The sequence below is a fragment of the Corticium candelabrum genome, chromosome 1 (genome assembly GCF_963422355.1).
Source record: "Corticium candelabrum chromosome 1, ooCorCand1.1, whole genome shotgun sequence".
Lineage (NCBI taxonomy): Eukaryota > Metazoa > Porifera > Homoscleromorpha > Homosclerophorida > Plakinidae > Corticium > Corticium candelabrum.
The window spans coordinates 13,297,030-13,318,394 of NC_085085.1; the positions used below are offsets into that span (position 1 = coordinate 13,297,030).

Here is a 21,365-nt window from a genome sequence, read left to right on the forward strand (position 1 = left end):
TGCAGTCAGTGGCTCGTGTCGCGCATGCGCAGTGGGAATGAGAGTTTTGTTAGGCGAAGATGACGTCGGAAAAGTTGAAGTACGTCTCGTTGATTATTCTGTGCGCGATCAATCTTCTCAATTACATGGACAGATTTACTGTTGCGGGTAAGCGAGAGTGGAGTCCTGTTTCGTTCTGGATCGAACAATTTCTGCTTGCTGTACAGGAATTGTGACGATTTTACAACAGCCAACCGACTGTATTAACTGTGCCTGCAACAGCTCACACTACCACTATCGGAACACCACTCACAAAAATATTTCTGTCGGTTACGAATGTGTTGCTCAAAGTAGCAGCAGGAAAAACTCTTCTAGCGGCATTTGCTGGTGCTGCTGTGGTCTGGGAATAGATGATGAGCAAGTAGGATTACTGACGACGATATTTATCGTCAGCTACGCGTTGTTGTCGCCCGTATTTGGCTACTGTGGTGATCGATACAGCCGGAAGAAGTTGATTGCTCTGGGGATTACCATCTGGTCTGGGTTCACGTTGGCGGGGTCATTTTTCAAAGTCTGTTTGTTGAAATGATATATCATGTTACCATCGTTAACTGTCGTCGTCATCTCTAAGGTTTACTATGCATTTCTTATAATGCGAAGTTTAGTTGGTGTGGGCGAGGCCAGCTATGGCACCATTGCTCCAACTATTATTGCGGACTTGTTTCCGGCGAATAAGAGGTTACTCATGCTCTCTTTATTTTATCTTACGACTCCCTTCGGAAGGTGAGAATCAATGCTCATTAATTATTAACTACAAATATTTTGTTATTTTCTCAGTCCTTCATGTAAGCAACAGAAATGCAGGGGGTACACTTGGACACCAAAAATGAGAAATGTATCAATAGATCAGATTACTGGCTCAGATCAATGATCTGCTCTTGCATACACTGGTATGCATACTCATTTCTTCCATGTCTGCGGCCTAAATTGTCTCTGCACACCCTGATACCTTTCTCTCTTGATAATATTTTATTAGTGTTATGATGAAGATGAAATCAAGTCTGTTCCCAACGTTGTTTTGCTATCAATTTGGTATATTACCTTTGATATTTGATAATATGTACATTCAGACCTCCTTATTCTGACACCCTCACTTTCTGAAAGAAGATACACTTGAAACCAATTTAAACTATGTATTTGTTACTGATATCCAATAGTTGCCTTAGTCCAGCTGAAGCCAGCAGGACAAAGGTGGTGGGAATAATGTGTAGTACTAAGTAAGTATTACAGCATCATCTTGTGTAAGAGAACATGAAACAGTGACTTAGAGAACATCTTAGTTGGCCTTTATAGATAGAACTTTGGTACTAAGTGTGCTGCATGTAGGATCAGGTTAGCAAAGACTATGTACACTGTCTAGGTACCAGACATGACCACCTGCTGAATGCTAAAGACAAACTCAGTGTCTCAGTTTGTGTGTGTGTGTGTGTGTGTGTGTGTGTGTGTGTGTGTGTGTGTGTGTGTGTGTGTGTGTGCCCGGATGTATACCGTGAAAGAAGAAATTTATGCGGGAGAAAAATGTGTGCGATTTTGTGCAATCACAAGCCCATCACACAAAATAAATTCCACATATATTTTTCCTTGCGCATGATCAGTGTGAAAACATGTGCTAGTCTCGTGGCTAACGCGCACATGCCACTACCCGGACACTGCAGTCACGTCAGCTAACGTAACATGTCTACTGATACGAAAAAATGGTTTTAGTAAAACTGGAATTGTTGCTGTCTTGGAAAGTTAATCTTTTGTTGCGATCTCTCTACAAATTAAATGGAGTTGGATTTCCTCTTGCACAAATTAGATGGGTTGGCCTTATTGTCGCACAAATTGATTCCACACAAGTAGTGATGTTTCTAAAAAAAGCACAATTTTTCTCCCGCACAAATTTCTTCTTTCAGGGTATGGTGGCACCCGGAGTTTGAATTGCTGCGTGGTTGCCTACTGTTTTCCGACTTCATGGTTCCATCGCTTATCATTTTCTATCCTTTGAGTAACTCGCCACACCAGCAAGTGAGAAAAGTATGGCTGTAAGACCAGGATGTCATAGGATGGCATCACTTGCATTGTCTCTCACTTGTTTCCTGCACAAAGAACATTGACAAAGTTGCAAAAGAGGATTCCCTTTTGGGACCCCTTTGAAGAAACACATCTTCAGAAATTGAACTCTTCTCATAATAGATGTCTCTGGTCGTGTCTTGGAATCTCTATCACAACACAGTGGGAAAATCATATCTCAAATGAAAACAATAAGACAAAGATGGGAGATCCTGACACTATAAACATCGAACTTATAAGACGACCTTTGCAATGGTTAGGACATTTGGCTCGAATGCCCAACCATCGAATTCCCAAGATGTGCTTGTTTGGGTGGTTATCAGACAAACGTCCACAAGGTGGCTCTAAGAAACAGTGGAAAGACATAATAAGGAGAGACCTAAATGATCTGAACATTCCAGAAAGCTGTTGGTATGACTTAGCAAATAGATCAAGATCTGCCTGGCGAGACCATTACCATGCCTGTCTGGAGTCTAGTCAAGTGTTATCTGGCAATGTTGATTTATAAACTGTTGTCTGCCATGAATGCCACAGAGGTTTCAGACGCATTAGTGACTTGAAGAGACACAAATGCATTGCTGAAAGAGAAAAACCTATACATGAGCAAAAAGGAGCCATTGCATGCCAGACATGTAAGAAGTACCTCGAAGCAAAGGAGACTATGCAATACACAAACGCATCGATATTCATGGGAAAACTTTTTTATGACTTTGTCTTTGTCCCCACTGAAGGGGTGCATGTCCAATTAGATGGAAGCAATACAGGAAGAGGAGGTGTGTGTGAGCACGTGCATGTGTATATGTGCATTACCACTGTATCTGTTCTATTGCTAAATTATTAATTAAATGTAGTAGGTGTTTCTTTTGGTACATTATTGTGTATTTTAATTGGTAGTTTGCATTGAAATGGCTTAGTTCTTGAGTTGTGGCAGTTTTCTCATTTTAAATGCTTTTTGAAGTGATCCAGAATGTTCTAAACTAAGATGCCTGATACTGTAAAGGTTTTGTAAGCCCAAGGTCCTAGCTAATGAGGCTTTCGCCCCAGGTGCATTCAGTATCTACTGGCAAATTGCCAGTGTTTTAATGTTTATATGCTCTAGAGAGGATTCTTTGCTTTTGTTAGTCTTGTATGTTATGATGTGGAATTGGATTTATCTAACAAAGTGCTGCATGCACTGGCAAACATATGCACTGCTTAGAGATACCATTCTTGCTTAATTTTTTAAGGAAAGCCTGAGGCTGGGACAGGTTGAGAATGGTCTAAGAATCAAGACAGGTTCATAGAACAAGCTGTGTAGGTGTGTGGCACGGTGTGACCTGGACATAGCCACTTTGCCAACCACTATATCTTTGCAACTTTGCTGTGGCTCTCCCACCCACATTATTCTATTTGAATTTAGGACCAAGGCAACCTGTTGATATTAATAAAGATGGACTACTGATCGTAGTCTCTCATATCCTTTTAAGACTGATTTCACTTGCCAAAAGCAAGGAAATTGATGTACAGTGTCGATTAGTTTCTCAATCATGGTGTTGGCTTCTTTTGTCTGCATGCACGATACAACTACTGTATATGACATGTGCATGGGCGATTGGTCAAGGTCACTTGAGCATGCTCATAAACAACTTCATGGAGCTTTCACAGCTCTGCTCAAATAGAACTAGATTCTATCGGCGTGGCACTCTGCGTTGCTGCATCATGTTCATGGAACACTCGGCATCATGCTCACAGCTATGCGGCATGTTCTTTGAACCGGCCTTTACTTTGTGAAGGAAGGAATGTCAGAACCAGGTTGATATAGATTGGGCAATATTCTAGTTTGTATATCTACACACTACGGTATGTATAACTATAAACTATAATGTCTGAATCAGAGATGTTGATGCTTGATGTAATGGTCAAAATAGGATCATGCGCTCACACCCTCGCCTTCTCCTAGCCCATTTGGTGGCATTGTATGATCTTTGTAGGGCGTTTATTTTGCCTGTTCCAGCTACAGTGCAACCTCGATAATCCCAACCTCAATTATCCGGCATTTTTGATAATCCAGACAAATTTTGTCTGCTTGAAAAGCATACATCTTTCACACGTTTTGTGTAAGACATTTAAAGTTTTTATAAACTAGTGGAGTACAATAATTAAATTTTAACTGTTTACTGGTGTTCATTCTGTGTTGAGCTACGTGACTAGCAGTGCTTTCGGAAAGTGTCTCCAGAGAACTGTTGCAAAACAGCTATCACGTTATGAACGTATTGTTATTACAGTATAGTAGAGTAAGTAATGTATGATAACGTTTTAGTGCTTGGACTGACTTTACTGTACCACTAACCAGTATGCATGGGAGTGTTCCACGAAGTCAAAGTGTATATGCAGTGTCAAGTACGTTTTGAAGCTTCATTTGCAGTGCCAACTATTTCAAACTTGGGCACCCCTATAAATAGGTGTACAGCACAGGAAATCGTATTGGCATTTGGATGTTTCAGACACTCCCTATGAGCAATATTGATGAAAAACGTGACAGTAATAAAAATTGCATGTTGTCAAATATGCAGAAAGATCCAATCAAGGATATTGTGTAAGTCTATGTGCAAATGAAGCTGACCTTTCACTACTAAATGCAGTGAAATGCCAAGGGCCACCTGTGACACCTGAAATGCCAGCAGTTGCCAAATTCTGTATTTTATACATCTGATAGATCAAATCAAATGCACTCTTGTATCTGGTGTATGGTAACTGCTTGGAGAATAGTTCAGGAGGTTTTTTAGATTGTTGTGTTGTGCTTTTGGCATAACTAATCAGTTTTTATTGTAGCTATTATTGGATATCCTTTCTACCCTCAGGGCTTGTTTATTGTGAGGTATCAGCAAACCTGCCAGTGGAAGTATCAGTGACAACAAAATCTGAGACACTGGGTATGCTGTTTACAACACTAGTATATGTTTTCAACATTAATTAAAGTATATAGTGTTTACTACACTGGTATATCCTGTTTGGTGTTTACTCCTTTTGTGGCATTACTGTGTAATGATGATCACACTAGTCTATGGTTCCCAATGTAAACAGGATATTAGCCAATTTAGGAAAGGTTGTTGAAGTGAAGAACTTATTTTGGAATACATAGTGGATATTGTATAGGTAGGTCACTTGTCAAGAGTGGGTCATAGTTTCATGTCATTGTCTCGTGAAAAACACTCCTTCCTACTGTGATCTATTATTGCACAATCCACTGATGTCCCTGCTTTCCATTTTGACTATCTAGAACATTCGATTGCCATATTCTAGATCAGGAGTTTTTGTAATAATGTAACAAAAATTATTAGTTGTAATAATTATGAGTGTAATAAATTTTGTTAACGACTGGTGATGTTATATTTGCCCAATAAATGGCTTTTTCTAGTGCTCTGGGATATATTGTTGGCTCACATGTTGCTACATTGTTCAATTGTTGGCAATGGGCATTTAGGGTATGGTTGTCTTGATTGTCTAATTCTCCTCTTGTGTCTTCACATTTTGCAATCCTGAAAGGTGACTCCAGTTTTTGGCATCATACTGGCATTACTCTGTTTGTGTGTCGTTCAAGAACCTCCACGAGGTCACAGCGATACTAACTCAGATGGTACCATGCAGTCAAGCCAAAACATGAAGGGAGTATCTGGTGCTGGTGCTTTCTTGAATGATGTTGTTATGATACTGAAGTGGTGAGTAGAGGTTTTAGTATCTAACCAACAGGATGAGATCATTGTGTTGATGAAATGTGGTTACTGTTCAGTAAGAGTTTTGTGTGGTCGACGCTGGGATTTTCCTGTATGTCGTTTGTTGTGGGCGCTCTGACACAATGGGCACCCACTTTCATCATCTGGGCATCTCAAGTAGCGTACGGGCCAAAACATGGCTACACAGTTTCCCAGTAAGTTTAATTAAATAATAAATATTTATATTATTCTGTAACGTCTGACATCTTGTTGTTTGTTTTTACTAACTTCATTAGCTAATTGATGTTGTCTTTAGTGCCAGCTTCTACTTCGGTCTCGTCACCGTCTTGACGGGAGTTAGTGGTGTGCTAGTCGGTGGAGAAGTAGCGAGGCGTTGGGGAAAGAAAAACCGCCAAGCCGACGCGCTCGTTTGTGCCATCGGGTTGTTGGGCTGCGTGCCGTTCCTCTTCTTTGCACTCGTCTACGCCCACATAGCACCGGCTGTGTTCTGGGTAAGTCGATTACTTCAAGCAATTCACGCGCTTATTATTGTTGTTAATTGTTCGTCATTTGCTCGGCGTCGAAGCTTCCGTTTACTTTAATTGATAACAGCTAAAAGCCGGTATTGCGTAGTCGCCACTCTTTGCTCTATGCAAAGGACTGTAGTGAGACCGAACTCGGATTTGATTTCTGTTTTTATTTGTATCACGCGTAATAGCGTAAAACGAGCCATGAAATCGAAAACGATCCAACCAAACTATACACATGCTATGTACATCAAAATGTGCAGCAACCGTGTAACAATGGCGAGTTCTACATAGTAGGAATGCGCAGTACTGTCGTACAAGACGCGTGTGTGAACGGTTGTATATACTGTCGCTGTCCAGTTGCCGTAAACAGACTCGACCTTGTCTCGTTGCATATCTAGAGTGCCGGGATATGTTGCACGTGCTGTGCGTCACGCCTGTTGTTTACTCATCTTTGTTTCCTGGATTCGGTTTTGTTCGAAGGACGACGCAATCGGCTGTAGAATGCCGTCCTCGTCGTCTGCCAACTCGCTTTCGTATTCGTCGAGTCGTTCGAGGTGTGGAGTCATTAGAGGTGCATTCGACCGGTTTCTCCGGGCTGGCACGGGGGACGGCGGTCGAGGCGCTTTTCTCTGTTTCACTGAACTGCCCCAGAACGAGCTGCACGCACTCTCCCTGCGCACGACCATCGGACTACCAAGTTTTGGGGTCGTCTTGTCGTTTGCTGCCTGCAACGAGCATGCGAGTGGTGATACCGGATGAGTTGCTCGTCGAGCGAATGGACTCCGATGAGGCTGTGTTTGCTGCTGCCGGACAGGTAAACTTGTCGAGCATTTCGAATACTGGTTGCTCTTGCTAACGCACCGAAACGAATCTCTCATGACTTCTGCCGTTATGCGATGAGAACTGATGACGTGCGCTCCGCGTGTTATTTTTATAAGATACCAAATCTGTAGGCGGGAATGGTAATTACCTAAAGTTGACCGGAACTGTCGTCACCGCGCCTCGATAGGGACTTTGTTTGTACATATGTACATGCAGTCCCCTGGTTACGTGTCCAAAAATTGAGATGGGGCGTTTTGTTATGAGTCACACCTATACCTGGGAGGACAATAATCCCGTCGTGGATTACTCTACCATACCCCGATTGACCCATTTTGAATTTTGTTTATCTAGAACTATGTGGGCAACCTGACATTTCCAGTAAAAAAATAACGTCACAGAGTTACATGGACAAAGGGCGCATGATTTTACCGCAGTGATGCGTTCATGTGACACCGCAATGATGAGTTCATGGTCTTTCCATGGTAACGGATTAGTAATGTGCTAAAAGTAGCACTCTAGGATGTTTTGGAGTTGGGAGAAGGTGCTCACGTGAGGAAAGACGTAAATGATTGAACTAGGATTGTAACTCCTACGCAAAATCCTTCATGGAAATGAGGTTGTTGGATGTGTTTCTCAATTAATTAATTTGCCTTGTTCATGTTGTTACTAATATTCAAAGTTTGGTATTTGTTTGGTAGTCGTGCACTGATGTATTTGATTTCAGGCGCTGTGTGTTTTTGCGGAGTTTTTGCTGTGTGTAATGTGGGCACCTGTGGCAGCCATTCTTTTGGTAGGTACACATACATGTGTCTATTTGATTGTGCTGCTTTCATCAAGTTTTGCTTGTAGTATGTCATAGTTCCTCAGAGAAGATCGACAGCTGAAGCTATTCAAATTCTTTTTATTCATTTGCTTGGTGATGCTTTCAGTCCTCTCATCATTGGAAAGGTGACTGATCGTTGATTTCCCTTGAAGTTGCTACCATATATTGTGCAATGTCCTTCAGATTTCTGACTCTTTGAGAGGTACTAGTCATACTCCCGATGTAAAGCATGCTACTCCAGCTGAAGCGAGACAGGAGTACTTCGCTCTCCAGCATGCTTCCTATATTACAACTTTTGTAGCAGTATTGGGTGGTGCTTGTTTTCTTGTCACGTCCTTCTATTTGGTTCAAGACAGGAAGGCAGCTGTGGATGCAACTAGGGCAAACAAGAGATCCTCTGAACGAGTACTTGTCAACTCTGGTGAAGATGAAGACAATGATAATTCGAAAGAACCATCAAAATGGGACTATGACACAGAATGTTTAGTCAGTGGAGCTACATGTACATGAATGATTCTAAATGATTCTAGATTGAATTGGTTTTTGATAATGTTGTGTAAGCAATGTAATGTGTGAATGTGCTTTGATCAGTGTCAGCCTAGGGAGATGTCAGCTTTCAGACTGTCCGTTCATATTTCATGTTGGAATGACACATTGTGCATGAATTGCCAGAGACTCTGGCTTATTTTGGTATTGTTGTAACACGATATCCTGTAATTATTTCAAGAAGTCTCAACACTTTCTCTTCCCAGTAAATCTAACAGTTGCCCTTGGGAAGTCCAATGACCTCATGGGTTGGGTGTTCACATCCATTTCTTAATAACAGGATACTTGTTCACTGTTCATCCAATATATGTTTAGCGTAGAGCGACGCCCCTGTTATCGGACACCATCAATCATCGGACAGCCATGCAAGAAGTAAACGAAGTAAGACTGAGCTTTGCTAGAGGCCACAGTAAGAAGGATTAGTAAAGACTGTGATTCCAGACGTGGGACTTCCAAAGGCTTGAAACGGTTATGCTAGGACGGTAAACGTGATCCTTCTCTGCGACCCCGGTCATCGGACACCATCATCATTCACCGGACACAACCTCCCCCATGAAAACGCAAAGGCCATTCTGCAACTTCGCACCTGAGATAGGTTTATAGGTGACTAGCTAACACAACAACACTATCACAGTCTCCGTTTGCTACTCTCCAGGAGAGATAGCGCACGCTCATTGAATCGAGGTAACGCCCCTTTCGTCGGACAGTCTTTTTTTCTTTGCAGCACCAGTCTGCAGGTAATAATGTCATAAGAGAGAGTTGGAAGGAGAGCGTTTTAGCACTTCAATCCTGCCCTCTCATGGGTTTCGGTTGTCGTCTTCTTTGTTGAACGGCTAGTTCGTTCAAGCGACATCTTTTACACGTCCTAGTGGGGGCGTGGTTGTATTAGAATTGACTCAGAATTGCCATCAAGCACTCTAGGCAAGTGTTCTGTGTTCTGCGGCGTTTCAGATAGCTGAATTTAATCAACTGCAGTTATTTGAAACCTAGAGCTGTTGCTGAGAAGGTAGGAAGGCAAGAAAATGGGTGTCCGACGATTGGGGCCGTTACTACGGGCGTTTGACCGACTGTAACTCATACAGATCTTGGCTGACATGCAGGGTAACAACACAATTTGTAGGTAAAGAGTTGTTGATTAGCGATAAGTAACTAGGCTGAAGGATGCGTGTGTGCAATATAAACGCTACTGTCCGGTGAACGATGCGTTTGTCCGATGAACGGGGTATACAAGGCTCCGCTCAGTTTTCAATCTCATTCTAGGCAGAGAAGAGGTACAATGCTCTCTTTTGGTGTGCTCAATTACAACTCGGATACCTATATTTATGATGTGTTAGGGACTGCGTTCAAAAACGGATAACTGAGAACTCGCGTCCGGAATATGATGGTGTCAGAGGAACGGCGCCGCGCTCTAGTGTATGACTCACTGAAATTTTCCTGTTGCTTGATTTGGGGGACTAATATAGTAAATTCATCTGCCAGTAAACTTCCAAGGTCACATCAAAACCACGAACTTATTGTGCAACTGACCTTTGATTCGTGTATAGAGTTTGGAATAGCCCTATCCACATTTGTGAGAAACTACTGCAAATCAAAGTATCTGATCAGCTGGATATTATATTAACAATAATAATCTGTTCAATACTTATACAGCATGGTCATCTCACATCCCAACTATCTGGGAACTGGCTGAACACATGATACATTCTACCATCTTTCATGCATTGGTTTACAGAGTACATGTATTGTTGTACTATTTATACAAAATACAAGACAAGTCAAGTCAATCTAATTGACAACTAATGGCATATTAATTCTTCCTAATTTAAACAAAGAACATGTTCACTGTCATGGATCTATAGCTTTAATCCTCTTCAGTGTCGTCAGACTCTTCACGTTTCAACAATCCTATTGATTCAGGTGCGCTCACTTCCAATCTCGTAACAGGCACATGGGAATCACTCATACTCGATGTGAACTTGGAAAATCGAACTTTATATTTGTCCACTCTCTTAGGTCGTGCCACTAACACGGCAACGATAATGCAAAGAACAATGAAAACAATGCTACCGAGACCCCACATTGCCTTGGAAATTGGCACTGTAGTATTCGGCACTGTAGTATTCGACACTGTAGTATTCGACACTGTCATACTTGATATTGTCGTACTGTTATTGTCACTTTGCATGACTGCTGTATTATCATTGTCATCATGTGCAACTGCTGCATTATCACTGTAACTGTCTGTAACAGCTGTGTAATTTCGGTGAAGCAAGCTTATCAGTTTCTCAGGACAGAGAAGGGAATCTCGTATATCGCTTCCGTTCACAACTTGGGCTCGCTCAGTCAACCAGTGAGTGTACTTACCATTCTGGTATACCATCTTCTCATAAGTCTGCAAAGCATGCGCTTGTATCCACAACACTGATTCGGTGATATTGACCCAGCTCATGAAGCGAACATAGTTCCATGCTACCAGTGCAAGAGGCTAAACAGCAAACAGAAACAAGTTTGCAATTGACGTAATAATAGGGTCACGCCTATTCATTATGGTCACCCACTATAACTGCTCAAGAACACCCAATAGTCAGTCATGACTAGAATGTACAGAGAATACTTGCAGAGGTGTTCAACGGGAGTGATCCGATAACGACTAAATCAAAAGACGGTATGATGTCATGCTGGCTGATGGGTGACAGCCGACTTTTACAATTAGAACACACATAACAGTGTCAAACTGCCCTGTGTATGGAAAGTACCAGTCAGACACCATAGGTGTCCAGTAGGGATGCAAACATTCACAGCTCAGCATATTACCATTTCCTCATTTGAAGTGTCATACTTGGCACTGTCTAGTTCAGAGGTTGATCCCTTCGCTTATGGGCAGTTTTCAATATGATGTCTATAGCACTGATCCAAACTAATTACTACAATAAGCTGTTATCAGTGCAGACTTGGTAGTCCAAATAACAAATGTTCCATTACAGCCATCCACACATTGGCAAGCTACTACTCCAAGTGCAACATATAGATCACATTACACATAAGGTTTCATTTACATGCATTTTCTATTAATTAATTAAAGCACTTCTCAAACAGAAAAATATACCCTATTACCTCACATACAAGGGCATGCCCCTGTAAGAAAGGGTTAGCAAAAAGTGTGATCAAGACATCCTGCAACTACGTGGGCACGCACAAGAGAGATGTAATGTAGACACCCACCCTTAGCAAGTTAGCATTCACAGTTACATGATGCTGTTTTGGGAAGAAGAATTTTCTAAAACAATTCAAGTGTTTCTGTACAGTGGTGTAACTACAGTTAAAAAGTGGGTGTAATAACAGTGGAAAATTTTTCGACTTATATGATTTAGCCAGCAGGCTTCAAGATCACGTGACTAACGTTAGTGGCATTCTTTAAGTTGATAGTAACAAGGTGCCTCAACAAAATTTTAAGGCTAGTTACACCTATAATGTACAGAAACATCTGCGATGCATGATAGAAGAAAAATTACAGAAAGCTCAATACAGCCATTGCACACTGTGAAAAGACAACTACAAGGAGCATTACAAACAAGCAGGCTAAAAGCGATTAAAGTTATAGAAGATGAATTGCCAAAGTACAAGTTTTAGAGATTAGATATTTGCCCACAAAGTAGTAGACGTGGGTTTGCATTATGATTGGATGCATGTATAGTTCAACACCTAACATGGCTTTGATATCACGTGATTTTCTCAATTAAAAGTTTAAGATTACAATATGCCCTTACTTCGAAATATAAGAGCACTTGCCACACCTCACACTATAACTGTGTGCCCCTCTTGTGAGGTAAGCATGCACACACACACACACACACACACACACACACACACACACACACACACACACACACATGATAAATTATTGATCTCCAAACAGAAATTATGTTATCCACTAAACCTCGTCTTCCTTCAGCCCCAAATATGGAGTGATGATATGTCTTCGTAGACATGATTTAGCGATCTCTCTAAGAAGAAATACCTCATATGCAGGAGCGCAAGGGTGGTAAAGAAACACAATGGCTCCATGCTATAGAAATTGATAAACTGACATCATACACAGAAAACTTATTAGTCAAGTGTGTACACACCTCAAGATTGTGCATCCACCGCTGAGGAGGACAGTAAGTGTATTCACCATACGCTGGCCAGAGTTTTCTGTGGTAGCCACTAAACACAATTTGTGAAGGTTTTGATAAATCGTTGAAAATCTCCACCACAACCAATGCTCAACATTCATACACACCACGAGAATACTCATGCAGATAACAGACAGACACACAGACAAACAAACTGAGCATAGACATACAGTAAGATTAAACTTTCAAAGTAAACTATTATCTCACATTTTTCACAATTCTAGTACAAACGGAAGAGAAAAACTTTTAAAAACAATTCACATGACACAAATATGCCTTTTCATGAGTCTTAGGTAATGATTTCACATCTACCTCATAACTTAATATTGCTTTCCTAATATCTGATGTTGTGTGAGTGTGAGTGTGTGTGTGTGTGTGTGTGTGTGTGTGTGTGTGTGTGTGTGTGTGTGTGTGTGTGTGTGTGTGTGTGTGCATGTGCGTGCATAACCACCGACAACCAGGTTTTACTATCTTCATAGACCTATAAAAGCTTATGACTCTGTCCCACAAGAGGCATTGCGGCGTGGTCTACAGATACTCGGTGTGCCTACCAAAGTGATCCAGTTACTGTCATCCTTCCATGTATACGTCTTGGCTCGTGTACGCGTTGGAAATGGTCATACAGCAAGCATCGCTGTTAATAATGGACTTCAACAACGCTGTGCCATCTCTCCTGTTTTGTTCAATCTTTACTTTGCTCTAGTATTTGAGAAGTGGCATAACAAGATGTCCCACATTTGTTCTGGAGAAGACTTCAGCTTCAGATACAACATTAATTGTAACTTGTTTAATTGTCCTCGAATTAAACATCAGTATGCGACCTTATCTGATGTTGAATTTGCTGATGATGATGCTCTTCTAGTATCTTCCCGTCAGATGGAAGAAACTGCCATAGCAACATTTCACTCAGTTGCGTCATCATTGGCATCACTGTGAACGTTGCTAAGACTAAATTCATGACTTGTGGTGTGGGTATTTCTGATGTGGATAAGCAGCCTCGTTTAGTGGAGGGACAAGAGATTGAACACATTACATCATTCATCTATCTCGGTTGCCTGATGATTCCAGACGGCAGGGTTAGTGCTGAAATTGACTGTCGCCTTGCCACTGCTTCATGTGCTTTTGGCTCTCTTCGTTGTATTTTCAACAATACTAACTTGTCTCTTCAATCCAAATGAATGGTGTACACGGCTTGTGTATTATCTTTGCTCTTGTATGGAACTGAATGCTGGCCGATTCTCCAACGCAATGAGACTGGGATAGAGAAATTCCACCACCAGTGTCTCCAGATTATTCTGGGCGTGACTCAATGGGACCATTAACATATTACCAATACTCATCTTCGACGAAGATGGGTGATGTAAGTCTGATGTCTGACATCCTTCGTCGCCGTCACCGTCGCCGCCACCTGCAGTGGTTAGGACATGTTGCTCGAATGCCTGCAATCAGATTACCAAAGAAATTATTATTTGAATGGCCGCCTCAGATGGAAAGACAGGATCAAGGCTGACTTGCAGTTGTTAAAACTAGAGAATTGGTATCACCTGGCACAGCAAAGTCCAGAATGGCGAGCTTCATGTCAGACTGAAGTTACACATACCTCTACTGAATGATCTTTTTCATGTGCTGTGTGTTGCTGTTCCTTTTGGAGTCATTCAGGTATGAAGCGGCACAAGCGTATAGTGGAACGCCAACTGCCTCTGTGTGAACAACCAGGCGCAGTGCAATGTGCCAAGTGTCATCGGTGGCTGAGAAGTAGGGGTGGCCTGGCAGTACATAAATGTTTAAATGTGTCTTCTTCTTCCTCTTTGACTATGTCATCATCATCAACTCTATCATCAATCCGGTCACCATCACTTGCCTCAACTGATTGTACCTCAAGTCGGATACTGAAGCCTGATAGGACATGCCGTTGCTGCCATTGTTGTCAATGTGAACAGTGCTTCAAATCCAAGCCACGATTCCAACAGCATAACTGTCATCGTGGCAAACGCTGTTCAGAGAAGACAGCAGTCAACTTCCCCTGTCTTGCACATGTGGAAGACGTTTCCGGTGGCTCAAGAACATACAGAGACATAAAAGCAAACAAACTACCTCATCTTTCAGCTCTCCCTATATATATGAGACGGGGTGGCCAGACACTGGCAAGTCAAGTCAAGTGTGTGTCACTGTGTGTGTGTGTGTGTGTGTGTGTGTGTGTGTGTGTGTGTTTGTGTGTGTGTGTGTGTGTGTGTGTGTGTGTGTGTGTGTGCGTGTGTGTGTGTGTGTGTGTGTGTGTGTGTGTGTGTGTGTGTGTGTGTGTGTGTGTGTGTACAAGAACAGAAAGCACAAATGAGGAAGACACTGCCACAACACACTACAGTAGTACATACACAACAGTGAGAGCACGTCAGACAAACATGATGAGAGACTATTAAATGCACACACTACATACACGTGGTTCTTACCTCGTTGGTGGCTTGTTCTCATACACTATTGGTACACTCAAGCACTGATGAATAGGCTGCATGCATACATACAGTCCTATTACAATAGCACAGCCAAACGACAATCATTCACCTACTCTTGCAGTTTCATTGTAGTGCACATTTCTGCCACTTGACATCTACAGTCCATAGTGAGATAATAAAATAAACACACACATACATGAAAAACTATATAGTTAATTAAAACATAATTATTATAGTAACTACTGCAAACCCTCAAAATAATGTTACTTCACAAAAAGTCGCGTGATAAATGTTGAAACAAAATAAATTTTGTATGACCAGGCAACTGGTCAAACTGCCAACATCTAGTTTTGTTCGAATATACGTTGTGTTGAGCCTCTGTAGCTACTTCTTTCATACACACAGACAATGCAAGAAAGTGGCAGAGACATGTTTTATTCTAGACCTGGCAAAACAGCTACTAAGCTAAAAGGCCTACAACAGATACATTAGATTTCATATAGATTTCATTGATGTGTAAACAATAGTGGAAACTATGAATTAATTAACCAAGACTTAATTAATATAAAAATGTGCTTATACTATCAGATTTTCATTAGGAAACCCATCTCCCATTTCTTGGGAAATGTGTTTCATGCAAATTAGCCAACAACTGCAAGCTGCAAAACGTTACCTTTCTTGCTGCTAGCCACGAGTAGCTCTGGCACTTGTAATAGTCCTGATCATCCGATGGAAAGTCGATCTCAATTCCGTGCTGTCAATACGATACAAATAGAGAATATTGTTGAACAATTGCAAGAAACACGCATGCGCATTTATTGCCTAACTCACTACGCCATCGTCGCACGGTAAGGAACTGTTCGCTGGATTAGACCCTCCTTCAACTAAAACAACAAGAGCAAAACAGCTGACAAGAAGCCTTCGTAACATCATGATTAAAAATCCACGCACCCGTATAAACCTCGCGTGCGCTAACGCCTACGTTGAACTGCTGGCTTTTTATTTGTAAGAATCATCTACGTTCTAGTCATTCTATCATAGCTCTTTTTTTATAAATCATAATCTACCAACATGCACATAATAATTTTGTCTAGAATTTAGGGCATGATGATGAAATTTGTGCTCTAGTAATAGATCACTAAACTGCCGTAGCCTCCTAATTTCTTACTTTCAAATCAGTTTATCTGATTTCTTATTAATTATTTACTTATTTAGCTTTAGCATGCCCAGTTAACTGTTTTAGAAGCATGCGCGCGCATCTAGATAACAGAATCTTGAGATATTACTTTGGGCAACATGTACAGGTGTCTATAGTGGCCAGTCATCTTCTAAGTTGTAAGGAGACATTGCCAGCGTGTGCGTTCAAACTTACAGGTATGTCTGGAAATGAATATCATATTATTACATGTGGAATCTAGATCTAAGACACTATGGGAGAAGTAGTGTGGTGGTGGTGGTGGTGGTGGTGGTGTGTGTGTGTGTGTGTGTGTGTGTGTGTGTGTGTGTGTGTGTGTGTGTGTGTGTGTGTGTGTGTGTGTGTGTGTGTGTGTGATGTGGCATCCGGGTTTCATAGGCGGGGCAGCTCAGTCATTTGGATAGCCGGCTAACGGATACATGTTTTCTTTGTTGTGTCTCTTGTGTTCAATTACATTTATTCTTACCAATCCTTGAGTCCTATGCTACAATTGGCACTGCGAACAGATGGCTTCGAAACCGGTTCTTGGATTCAAGGATTTTGAAAGACTTGCCAGGTCAATTGATACGTTCAAGGAAGACGCGAGTCAGGATTCGTGTCGGCGTTTCAAGAGTTGTAATACCGATTCGTTCAAGTTCTACCTGGACTTAGCTGTTACAGATTACAATATCACGGAAGACACTCACAGAAGTTTATTTCTGAAATGTCTAGATGAAGGTATACGTATGCTTCTGGAGAACGCGGTACTGCCAAGGGAAATCACAGACTTCAACGTTGAACAACTTATTGAGAAGACTCAGATGTTCTTCCAGCGTAAGTGCAATGCAATTGTAGAACGAGTGAAATTACATGGGTGAATTCAATGGGAAGAAGAGACTGTACAGGAGTACGCCGAAGGATTGAAACAAATCGCAACAAATTGTTCATTCAAGGCAGGAGAATACGAAGACACATTGAGAGGCATTTTTGTGGCAGGGCTTAAAAATGACTCTATTCTACAAGAGATGTATGAGAAAGAAGACTTACTGACGCAACCATTGGATAAAGTGATTCTCCTAGCTAAGACGTTGGAAGGAGCAAGAGATAGTGTTATGGTAACACGTGAGGCAACGGCAGAATCGCAAGGGAAAGTTTGTCATCTACAAGGAAGAAAATATGTGAAGGGAGGCAAACCTTACAATAAACGTCACCAGGCCGGACAAGGATTTGTCTGTTTTCAATGCGGAGAAGAAGGACACTACCAATGGGAATGTACGAAGAAGACGGCGAACAACCAAGAAAAATCATTGGGATTTAGGCGTGGCAAAATTGCTAAACCAGGAGATGTAATTCAGAGAACAAAGAAGGTACAACAAGCTCGAAACTCCCAGAAGGTAGATTTAGAAGGAAGCTCGTCTCAGGAGGATGAAGAATCAAGTTATTGCATTGACTCTGTCACAAAGAATGTTTACTGTGCAGAAACTGTTCATGATACATTAAGGAAACTTGAGGTGAAGGTACGAGTGGATGACTGTTTCTTAACTTTTAGAGTTGATACAGGAGCGGACGTTTCCTTGATGGATGAGATAGCGTGGAATAAATTGGGACAGCCCAAGTTGAGGAAGGAGAGGGAGCAGCTACGAAATGCTTCAGGTCGAATCATGAGATTTAAGGGCATGATGACAGGTCAGGTTAGATTTTGCAGCAACCTTGCACCTATTCAATTCTACGTGAGACAAGGAAAAGGCTCAAACCTGCTGGGAACGGATTGGGTGAAAAAGGTTGGGATGGCGACAGTGTGCATTGACTATCTTAAAGCTATGGGAAACCATGGTGGTGTAATGTTGACAGAATCAAGTGAGATTGCAGCACCAGTGGAGAAACTACTACAGCAGTTCTCAGAATTATTTACAGATGAACTGGGTTGCTGCAGTGAGATTGTGGGCATCTCTGTGCGACCAGAGGCGGATTTGAAGGTTTTTCCATTCCGGCGACCTCCTATGCATCTTCGGGCACAGATCGAGAAGGAATTGGAAAGGAACGTGAAAAACGGTGTATTAGAACCAGTTAACATCGCTCTATGTGCTTTTCCAACAGTGAACATTGTTAAACCGAACGGTGATATCAGGATATGCAGTGATTTTAAACCCCTCAATCGGATTATGGTAGTTGATCAATATTCAATCTCTATACCAGCAGAGATGTTTGGTTTCCTAGCTGGGGGTAAAATTTTCTCCAAGATTGATCTGAAGGATGCTTACAACCAGTTACGGGTGGACGAGGAAAGTCAGAAGTGGCTGGTGATTAACACGCACAAAGGACTGTTCAAATATAGATGATTACCGTTTGGATTCAGTTCAGCGCCTGCCATTTTCCAGAGAACAATAGCCAAAGTCTTGGAAGGCGTGAGAGGAATTTGTATCTATATGGATGATATTCTTATCTCAGGAAAAGATGAACAAGAACACATGCAGAAGTTGTCCCAAGTTTTCAAAAGTTACAGCAACATGGTTTCTGTATTAGAAGAAACAAATGCTCGTTCTGTCAACCATCTGTGCAATATTTGGGACATATAACTGACAGCTCAGGAATCAGAGTATCAAATGAAAGAGTTAAGGCAATACAATTGATGAAAGCACCTAAAGACCAGTCAGAGTTACAATCATTCTTAGGCGTGGTTAATTACTTTGGAAAATTCTTTTCCACATATGTCTAGTCATACTCTACCTCTAAATCAACTGCTGAAGAAAGATACAAATAGAACTGGTCATCAACGCAAGAAAGTGCTTTTCAAAGGGTGAAACAAGAGTTAACATCTCTACCAATACTGGCAAAATATGATATGTCTCTTCCCGTGGGACTAGCCTGTGACGCAAGCGAAAAAGGCTTAGGAGTATGTTTGTTCCAAGTGACAGAAGGGAAAGAGCATCCAGTGACGTACGTGTCAAAGTCTTTGACAAAAGCTGAACGAAATTATTCTCAGATAGAATTGGAGGCGTTATCCATAATATTTGGGACTAGAAAATTTCGACATTTCCTACTGGGTAGAAAGTTTCTTCTCAGAACTGACCATCGACCATTACTAACAGTTTTTGATCCTACCAAACTGACAACTCCTACCGAACAGTTATCACAGTATGACTATGAAATTCAATACTGGTGATCAGGTGAACATGGGAATGCAGACTGTCTATTCCGTCTCCCAGTTGGACATGACGAGGATTTTGAACAGACAAATGAATACGAAGATCAGTCAGAAAGATATATAGCCGCAATGGAATCTCAATTCATCAAAGATGGACCAATTCTTTTTGATCAACTACAAAGATATACAAAGCAGGATCGCACTCTTCAACAAGTTATGAAATTCATCAACGACGACGGGCCTTCAACAGTTAATTAATTAAGACCAAAGCTCTTTTGGATTTTGTTGCATGCCAGCATCAGTTGTCAGTGTGTGACGGATGCATACTAAAACATGCAGAAGAGCCTAGAATAGTGGTTCCAAAGGCAATAAGGGAGCAGTTACTATCAAAATTGCACAAAGCACACGTTGGTATGGAGAGGATGAAGAAACTTGCACGGAAGTTCATATGGTGGCCAGGTATCAACAGAGATATAGAGAGTATGGCCCGAAATTGTGAAAATTGTGCTGTGCACGCTGATAGACCACCAGAAGTACCCTTACATCCATGGGAGTTTCCTGAGTGCCCTTGGGCAAGAATTCACATTGATTTTGCCGGACCATGTTGCAAAAAATGTGGTTTGTTGTGATCGATGCGTTCTCAAAATGGCCTGAGGTAATACAGCTACCTGAGGGAGCGACTTCACCGAGCCAACCATTACTCAACTTCATCGCATCTTCGCAAGGTTTGGTATTCCAAAGCAAATCGTGTCAGATAATGGGCCCCAATTCATGTCATCAGAATTCAGAACTTTCTGTAAGAAACAGGGTATTCGTCATACCTTAGTACCTCCCTACCATTCCCAAAGCAACGGGCAAGCGGAACGTTTTGTTAAAACGTTGAAAGGGGCAATCAAGAAAGGCATGGAGAGCGGAAAGGCAAGTTTGGAAGAGGTAGTGACAGAGTGTTTGTCAGTCTACAGAAATACCAGCCATAGCACTACAAATGTTTCTCCAGCAAGGCTCCTGATGAACAGGGATCTGCGATGTCAACTGGATTTACTAAAGCCGCCACGAAAGTCCTCAGTGTTGACCAAGACTTTGAAGGAAACGGTGAAAAAGGCTCAAGCAAAACAAAAGAGAGGTCACGGCCAAACAGCGAGTGAGAGAAATGCAATTAGACCATATGATATGGTGTTGGTACGTCACGCAAAGATGCCAAAGTGGAGAAACGCCAGAGTAGTACAAGTTTTGGGGGAGAGGTATTATACAGTACAGTATACAGACACAGGAGTAAGACAAAAGGTTCACGTGGATCACTTGAGACTGCACACACGGTCAAATCAACTGCCAACCCAGCAGCTAGTACAAGATGAACCAGATCTAGAGCCTAGAGACGTCGCAGGTAGCAATAGAGACAACAAACAAGAGGATCAATTTAGCAGTGACACAGAGCCTGAGTCCTTACACGATGGTACTGAAGACGAGTTGAGTGCGCCTGAAGTTGCCACAGGAGTAGAGCAGCCAAGAAGGAGTCAGCGTACTACAAAGGCGATACCACCTACAAGATATGGAGAGTCGACAGTGTAGAGGCTATAGAACTGTGATTTGCGTAGAAAGGAGGGAGATGATGTGGCATCCGGGGTTTCATAGGCGGGGCAGCTCAGTCATTTGGATAGCCGGCTATCGGATACATGTTTTCTTTGTTGTGTCTCTTATGTTCAATTACATTTATTCTTACCAATCTTTGAGTCCTATGCTACATGTGTGTGTGTGTGTGTGTGTGTGTGTGTGTGTGTGTGTGTGTGTGTGTGTGTGTGTGTGTGTGTGTGTGTGTGTGTGTGTGTGTGTGTGTGTGTGTGTGTGTGTGTGTGTCTGTCTGTCTGTCTGTCTGTGTGTGTGTGTGTGTGTGTGTGTGTGTGTGTGTGTGTGTGTGTC

The 21,365-nt window shown here is 41.8% G+C and overlaps 5 protein-coding genes and 1 long non-coding RNA gene across 6 annotated transcripts; 4 read left to right on the forward strand and 2 right to left on the reverse strand.

Annotated features, from left to right (window-relative positions):
* Window positions 1-2: 2 nt before the first annotated feature.
* LOC134178942 (protein spinster homolog 1-like) lies at window positions 3-8,545 on the forward strand. The gene is made up of 10 exons (XM_062646150.1): window positions 3-147; window positions 207-550; window positions 611-762; window positions 5,489-5,555; window positions 5,617-5,789; window positions 5,861-5,998; window positions 6,100-6,295; window positions 7,860-7,925; window positions 7,985-8,083; window positions 8,142-8,545. The coding sequence occupies exons 1-10, from the start codon at window positions 60-62 to the stop codon at window positions 8,466-8,468; spliced, it is 1,650 nt and encodes a 549-aa protein (XP_062502134.1). The 5' UTR covers window positions 3-59; the 3' UTR covers window positions 8,469-8,545.
* LOC134179885 (uncharacterized) lies at window positions 6,466-7,470 on the reverse strand. Its single transcript, XM_062647279.1, has one exon. It carries the CDS (start codon window positions 7,189-7,191, stop codon window positions 6,742-6,744), a length of 450 nt encoding a protein of 149 aa, XP_062503263.1. The 5' UTR covers window positions 7,192-7,470; the 3' UTR covers window positions 6,466-6,741.
* Window positions 8,546-9,490: 945 nt separating the features above from the next.
* Window positions 9,491-10,261, forward strand: LOC134186992 (uncharacterized). Its single transcript, XR_009971034.1, has 3 exons — window positions 9,491-9,605; window positions 9,658-9,775; window positions 9,839-10,261. It is a non-coding gene; the product is annotated as an uncharacterized LOC134186992 (long non-coding RNA).
* A 27-nt stretch (window positions 10,262-10,288) lies between these two features.
* LOC134186984 (uncharacterized) lies at window positions 10,289-16,074 on the reverse strand. Its single transcript, XM_062655093.1, has 7 exons — window positions 15,961-16,074; window positions 15,803-15,883; window positions 15,243-15,284; window positions 15,127-15,182; window positions 12,632-12,710; window positions 12,442-12,570; window positions 10,289-10,989 (listed from the first exon to the last, which is right to left on the reverse strand). The coding sequence occupies exons 1-7, from the start codon at window positions 16,060-16,062 to the stop codon at window positions 10,366-10,368; spliced, it is 1,113 nt and encodes a 370-aa protein (XP_062511077.1). The 5' UTR covers window positions 16,063-16,074; the 3' UTR covers window positions 10,289-10,365.
* Window positions 16,075-16,830: 756 nt separating this feature from the next.
* Window positions 16,831-18,879, forward strand: LOC134176267 (uncharacterized protein K02A2.6-like). The gene is made up of 3 exons (XM_062642946.1): window positions 16,831-17,137; window positions 17,195-18,603; window positions 18,682-18,879. Exons 1-3 carry the CDS (start codon window positions 16,831-16,833, stop codon window positions 18,877-18,879), a joined length of 1,914 nt encoding a protein of 637 aa, XP_062498930.1.
* Window positions 18,880-20,209: 1,330 nt separating this feature from the next.
* Window positions 20,210-21,152, forward strand: LOC134196363 (uncharacterized protein K02A2.6-like). Its single transcript, XM_062665469.1, has one exon. The coding sequence runs from the start codon at window positions 20,220-20,222 to the stop codon at window positions 21,015-21,017; it is 798 nt and encodes a 265-aa protein (XP_062521453.1). The 5' UTR covers window positions 20,210-20,219; the 3' UTR covers window positions 21,018-21,152.
* Window positions 21,153-21,365: the final 213 nt, after the last annotated feature.

Coding starts and splice junctions, on each gene's coding strand:
- LOC134179885 (XM_062647279.1), bottom strand. CDS start 7,191: ATGAGAGATTCGTTTCGGTGCGTTAGCAAGAGCAACCAGTATTCGAAA.
- LOC134176267 (XM_062642946.1), top strand. CDS start 16,831: ATGGCTTCGAAACCGGTTCTTGGATTCAAGGATTTTGAAAGACTTGCC. Junction 17,138..17,194: donor GACTCAGATGTTCTTCCAGC/GTAAGTGCAATG, acceptor TTCAATGGGAAG/AAGAGACTGTACAGGAGTAC. Junction 18,604..18,681: donor AGGAAAGTCAGAAGTGGCTG/GTGATTAACACG, acceptor GCCATTTTCCAG/AGAACAATAGCCAAAGTCTT.
- LOC134196363 (XM_062665469.1), top strand. CDS start 20,220: ATGTCATCAGAATTCAGAACTTTCTGTAAGAAACAGGGTATTCGTCAT.
- LOC134178942 (XM_062646150.1), top strand. CDS start 60: ATGACGTCGGAAAAGTTGAAGTACGTCTCGTTGATTATTCTGTGCGCG. Junction 551..610: donor TGGCGGGGTCATTTTTCAAA/GTCTGTTTGTTG, acceptor GTCATCTCTAAG/GTTTACTATGCATTTCTTAT. Junction 8,084..8,141: donor GTCCTCTCATCATTGGAAAG/GTGACTGATCGT, acceptor AATGTCCTTCAG/ATTTCTGACTCTTTGAGAGG.
- LOC134186984 (XM_062655093.1), bottom strand. CDS start 16,062: ATGATGTTACGAAGGCTTCTTGTCAGCTGTTTTGCTCTTGTTGTTTTA. Junction 15,884..15,960: donor TACCGTGCGACGATGGCGTA/GTGAGTTAGGCA, acceptor TCGTATTGACAG/CACGGAATTGAGATCGACTT. Junction 12,711..15,126: donor GAGAACAAGCCACCAACGAG/GTAAGAACCACG, acceptor AATTGTGTTTAG/TGGCTACCACAGAAAACTCT.